The sequence below is a fragment of the Eucyclogobius newberryi genome, unplaced genomic scaffold, assembly GCF_026437365.1.
Source record: "Eucyclogobius newberryi isolate DKJ021-1_F unplaced genomic scaffold, fEucNew1.0.hap1 SCAF_21, whole genome shotgun sequence".
Classification (NCBI taxonomy): Eukaryota; Metazoa; Chordata; class Actinopteri; order Gobiiformes; family Gobiidae; genus Eucyclogobius; species Eucyclogobius newberryi.
Window position 1 is genome coordinate 7,383,906 of NW_027315846.1, and position 5,701 is coordinate 7,389,606.

General features: G+C 42.6%; 1 protein-coding gene across 1 annotated transcript; it reads right to left on the bottom strand.

The window, feature by feature from the left end:
* Positions 1–2,527: 2,527 nt before the first annotated feature.
* On the bottom strand, positions 2,528–5,003 carry gsc (goosecoid). Its single transcript, XM_072457756.1, has 3 exons — positions 4,509–5,003; positions 3,260–3,516; positions 2,528–2,849 (listed from the first exon to the last, which is right to left on the bottom strand). The coding sequence occupies exons 1-3, from the start codon at positions 4,837–4,839 to the stop codon at positions 2,700–2,702; spliced, it is 738 nt and encodes a 245-aa protein (XP_072313857.1). The 5' UTR covers positions 4,840–5,003; the 3' UTR covers positions 2,528–2,699.
* Between the last annotated feature and the right edge of the window lie 698 nt (positions 5,004–5,701).

The following is a 5,701-nucleotide window of genomic DNA, read 5'->3' on the forward strand; positions in this document are numbered from 1 at the left end:
AGTTCTGGGAAACATAAAAAGGTCGAAAAAAAAAAAAAAAGAAGAAGAAGAAATGAATTAATTTTTTTGGGTGGGAGATGCTAAATTACCGCCGCCGCCGCCGTGGAGAGAACAGATGTATGTGTGAGGGTTCTGGGTGGACGGCAACACGTCGTAAATCACGCTGAACATAGGGATTGAGCGGGAGCCAAACGCAGCAGAACTGGCCCGGGTTTAATCTGCTTTAGAAAGGTCACGGAGGAGGCTGACTTTGTGCTGAGGGCTGTAATTATCCTCTGTTCCTATTCACAAACCCATGTGACAGAAGAGAGGCAGTCAGCAAGAAACGCAGTGCACGGATACACTCAGACTTATGGTAAATGCTCTGAGGGCGAACGACGCGCGGCGAGATTGGGGCAAAACTCACCAATTTTACGTCCGTGCAGTGTTTGTTCCGGTGGTGGAAAGTACAAAAGTGATAGTACTGCGCTTGTGTGTACTGTTACTTCACTGCAGGTGGTTTGAGGGGTTCTTTTCATGGTAGTTTATGGTGATATTCTGTGTAAAGGTTTTGAGTTCAAGTCCCGGATTGAAGGAAAGCAAATAAATACATCAAATTATCTAGAAAAAATAAGGAATTGATTAGAATTGTTACCAAAAATCAGCCCAATTCTGTATCAAAATCAGCACATTTAACTTTAACATTTTAAATACTTTCACTTTTTACTCTTTCAGGGTAAATTTAAACTGATATTTCAAAACCTTTACTGAAGAACACTTTAGAAGGTTCTTTTTCTTACGTTTGTTTCTTCTTCTCTTGTATCTGTACATTTACTTAAGCAAGAAAACATAAACTTGATATGATTTATATTTATTTAGTTCTTATATATCATAAATCTGACGTGTCTTTTTTGCCTTGGATCACTGTATTTTTGTGCTGTTTGTTATTATATTGTAATGTGAGTTTATGTGTCTTAGTTTCCCTTATGGATCGATAAAGTGGGTCTAGGATGTTCATCTGGAGAGGAAAATGTTACAGTTTAAGCAAATTGAAAATTGGTTGAAAAAATAAATGAAACATTTGCAGAAGTAGAATTTTATTGCAACGTTTGGGTGGGTTTCATTTTGCTTAAAGTCATCATGTGACGTCGTGTCAAAATGAATTGTTATGTCTGGCAGGAGCAGCTTTAAACTATACTTTACTTCAGGTTTACTGGAAATAGTGACAAAGTGATCTGTGAGTGACCATAAAAAAGGATTCAAGAGAAAGTGCTCGACCAAATGATTCTAGAAAAATAAACATCATTTACTGACCCATTTCTGTCAATGCTATAGTTTATGCTTCATTAATTATGCCATATTAAGACAATTGCAGTGGTTATTATTCAGGTTTAGGCCACAAAGCCAATGTTACTGTCTCGTTAAAATAAACGAATGACCTGAGACGTATCAAAGAAAAAATAGGACTCGATTTTCATAAATGAATGACAGTTGAAGTATATTTTGATTTTTAGATTTCGTTTAATTGAAATGTATTGGTTTTTTTGACGTTTCAAGTCCGGACATTCCTTTGTCATATGGTAAGGGTTTAATTGTTCATATTTATTTAATATATATCAAACGTTACTTATGTTTTTGTGTTGAAGCATTTAAGGGTTTGGGTTAATAATCAACTGCATAATCAGCAATGTCTGGTGTTTTGACCAAAAAAAACATCCTCATTCCTCCTTTAATTTTAATGTTATGGCCAATTAAACAAAATCACTTCCACTGATGAAAGATGGAGGATTAAAGTCGCTTTAGATTGATCTGAATTTGAAACAGGGCGCAATGATTTAATGTTATGGTTTGGTAATTTTACAATGTATTTATTTTTATAATTATTATTTTTTTGGATGTTTCCATTCTGCTTCTTTTAAAGGTAAAATACACAGTAGTTTATTGTACATATTTAAATTAATTGAATTGAAGTTTCTGTTTTGTTCACGAATAAATAAACGGCCTGTGCTAATTCAATGACATTTGAGTAGATTTAAAATACTTCATGTGACGTTTTTAACCATCGACAAAACATTAGACTAATTGTATTTTACATCCAATATAGAATAATATAAAACTGTAACTGAAGAATATAATAAGATCTGATCTCTACTCACACATTTTAAACGAACGACGCGATCGGGGGAAAGACGCGCGCGACCCCGTTAATTAAAAACATGCAGGTGACACATTTTATATATTCAGTACGTGTATTATTTTAAAAAAAAACACAAATACAAATAGTCAAATCTCCGTGAGGCATGTGTCCCGTTTGTGTGATGAGAACGAACGTAGATCAAATAAGACAATTTACAAATGACTGATATTTGGTTGACTTTAATGTATACTCATTTCATTTTAAGTATTGTTTTTATTACTCTGGCGACATAAAATAGTCCATAGTGTATAAAGGCTGCACACGATGCTCAAATCTCCCCGTGCACTTTTACACAGCCGCGTCACGTGCCAGATACAACATTGAATATTACAACATCACCGTAAACCCGTGGCCCTGACTTCGCCTTACTTTACAAAAGACTTAAATAAATATAAATAAAGACACGTAATAAACTGTAGCTATGTACAACTGTGCAACATGGCGACACGGTTCACACCACGAGGTCGAGTCCACAGACCGTCCGCTCTACGTCCGCGCCGGGGCCCCGCGCGCCCGGACGCGGTCAGCTGTCGGAGTCCGCCTCGCTCTTACTCTCCTCGGCTTTCTCCGCGGACATTTTGTTCGTTTTGTTCCATTTCTGCGCGTTCTCGGACTCCTCTGATGAAGAGCGTTTCTGTCTCCTCCACTTCGCGCGTCTGTTTTTGAACCAAACCTTTAAAAACGAGACGATACAAAAAAGACAAGATTGAGTCGCTGCTTTTCAAAATCAAGTGCGTTTCTTTCAGGGTAAAAAATATGTGTTTTATGCGGGATTATACATTTAAACAGATTGATTTAATTATCACTTACTTGACTATTGTATAGGCTAAACGGAAACTTTTCATTATATTTTATTGTATTGTTCTGTATTAAAACGCGGACTTATTTGGCTATTCATTTTGGGGGTTAAAACGCCTGCTCTTAAAAATAAATAAAGGTTTGAAGTCATAAAATGCAGTCTTAGTGATATCAAAAGTATAAACTGGATAAACTGAAAGGCTTGTATTGTTAAGCATGAATTAAAAAAAGACACAATCTTATTTTTTCCAGACTAAACGCGTAAAATGTCAGCCTGACTCTCACCTCGACCTTCTCCTCGCGCAGGTGCACTTTCCGGGCCAGTTGCTCCCTCGTCCCCACATCCGGGTACTTGGTCTCCTGGAAGAGGCCCTCCAGAGCCTCGAGCTGCTCGTCCGTGAAGATGGTCCTGTGGCGGCGCTTCCGGCGGCAGTGCAGCTGGTTGAGGAGCTGGAGCTCGGTGCGGGACAAGCTGCCCATGTTCATGTAGGACATCATCTGCGGGACGGGCGACAGCAGCACCGAGGCCGGGCTGTCGTAACCTGCAGGGCGTAAACAGGACGTGAGCGCGCGGTCAGGACCAGCCAAATGTCACTTAGTGTACACATGTGTAAACACTCTGGAGACTTATGTCCCCCAAATGACAGCGCGGGCTCCGCTGTGTACATGCGCACAGTGTCCGGTCTGAAGAAAGATTAGAAACTCATAGAATGTAATGTATACGGGCCATGTAATGTGGCTTTAAATCATGCGTAAGAGCAATAAACTCTGACACGTTTACTTTAGACCAGGACAACATCTGTCTCAATCACAGACTCAAGCAGCAGCACAGCAGACAAAACAAGTCTAAAGACTGTGTCTCTTAGGCGCAGACTCTGTATGTGCCTCCTGTACATGTATGTACCCCGTGTACATGTATGTACCCCACCCCGTGTACATGTATGTGCCTCCTGTACATGTATGTACCCCGTGTACATGTATGTACCCCACCCCGTGTACATGTATGTGCCTCCTGTACATGTATGTACCCCGTGTACATGTATGTACCCCACCCCGTGTACATGTATGTACCTCTCTCCCGTGTACATGTGTGTACATCCCTCCCGTGTACATGTGTGTACCTCCCTCCCGTGTATATGTATGATATGTATGTACCCCGTGTATATGTATGTACCCCGTGTACATGTATGTACCCCGTGTACATGTGTGTACCTCCCGTGTACATGTATGTACCTCCCGTGTACATGTGTGTACCTCCTGTGTACATGTATGTACTTCCCTCCCGTGTACATGTGTGTACCTCCCGTGTACATGTATGTACTTCCCTCCCGTGTACAATGTACACATAAACCCGATGGACATTTAGTACAGGTTTTCAAACTTGAAAATAAAATAAGATATATTTAATAATTGTTTTTGGAATAATCCACGCCTCTAACAACATCTGCTCGATTCAACTAATGTATAATTGTAGGATTTAGTCAATTGTACACGTTGTAACCCATCACTGTGCCCCACTGTAACATGTCCTCACCTGGTGGGATGCAGGGGCATTGCTGTGGGCTGAGACCGGGCACAGACCCGCAGCAGGGCGGTGCTCCTCCGGCCCCTTGGACCCCGGGCCCCTGAACGTGTAGTTGTCCGTAGTAGTAGCTGTTATATCCCAATCTCGTCCCGGTAACGGACTGGACACTGGCAGGAGACGGGCCGCATGTGGACGAGTATAGTCCACTGTAATCGGGGTAAATAGAGTCCGTGAGGCCCGCGGCGGACAGCAGCACGGGGCTCCGGTGCAGCAGCAGCGGCTCTTTGCAGCCCGTCCGGCCGGACAAGATGCTGTCTATGCTGAACATCCCAGCGGGCATCACCGCGGCTCCGAGCGGCGACAAGTGAGTCAAAGAGGAATAAAAGTAAATGTCCGGATGTGGAGGCGTCCTGGGTCTAGATCCTAGAAGTGCGTCATGTTGCTCTGAGCTCTGTGACTGTGTGTGCTTCTCTGGGTGGGACAGGCTGAGCACGAGCGCAGGAGCACCGCCTTTATACCCCTCTGACGTCACCGCGCCACTGCGCTGTTCTGGGATCAGCTGCAGCGCTGTGTATTGAGAATTAATTCAATTAAGATAATCTGCACTGTTTGCAGACTTTTGGACAACTCCAGTGTTGGACCTGAGAAGTTCCTGCGGAGTAATCCGATTATTGTCTTGTCACTGAAGGCATCATAATCTATGGCGCACATTAGTGTTTACAATGAGGAGGCGTTTACGACCTTTCCATCACGTCTGAAGTAACAATAAGAGCTACAAACAAGTGACAAATCACGACGTTAAATCCCATTCAAACTGTGCAGTCATGCGCACTTGTCTTTGCCTCAGAAGCTTTTGTTGCAACGCAGATTCCACAACAGCGACACGCACACAACAGAAACAGACCCGCTGCAGCAAAGAAATGATTATCAACACTTTTCTGTTCATCTCATTGTAAATAATCATTCCAGGTTCAATTGCATCACGTGATTGACATTTGATCATTTGCCTTCATTGCCCGCGGAGTGTTTGTGCTGTAAACACAAATTACCCCGCTCAGTGCCAGACAGTGTCCAGTGCACATCACGCGCGGCCTCGGCCTCATTAACCGGCCCGCACCGCGCGCTCCCCTCTCTCTCTCCCTCTTGTCTCTCTGCTTGTCCCCCGATAAGATAACGAGCCATTATCGCCTCCACTGAGCGAG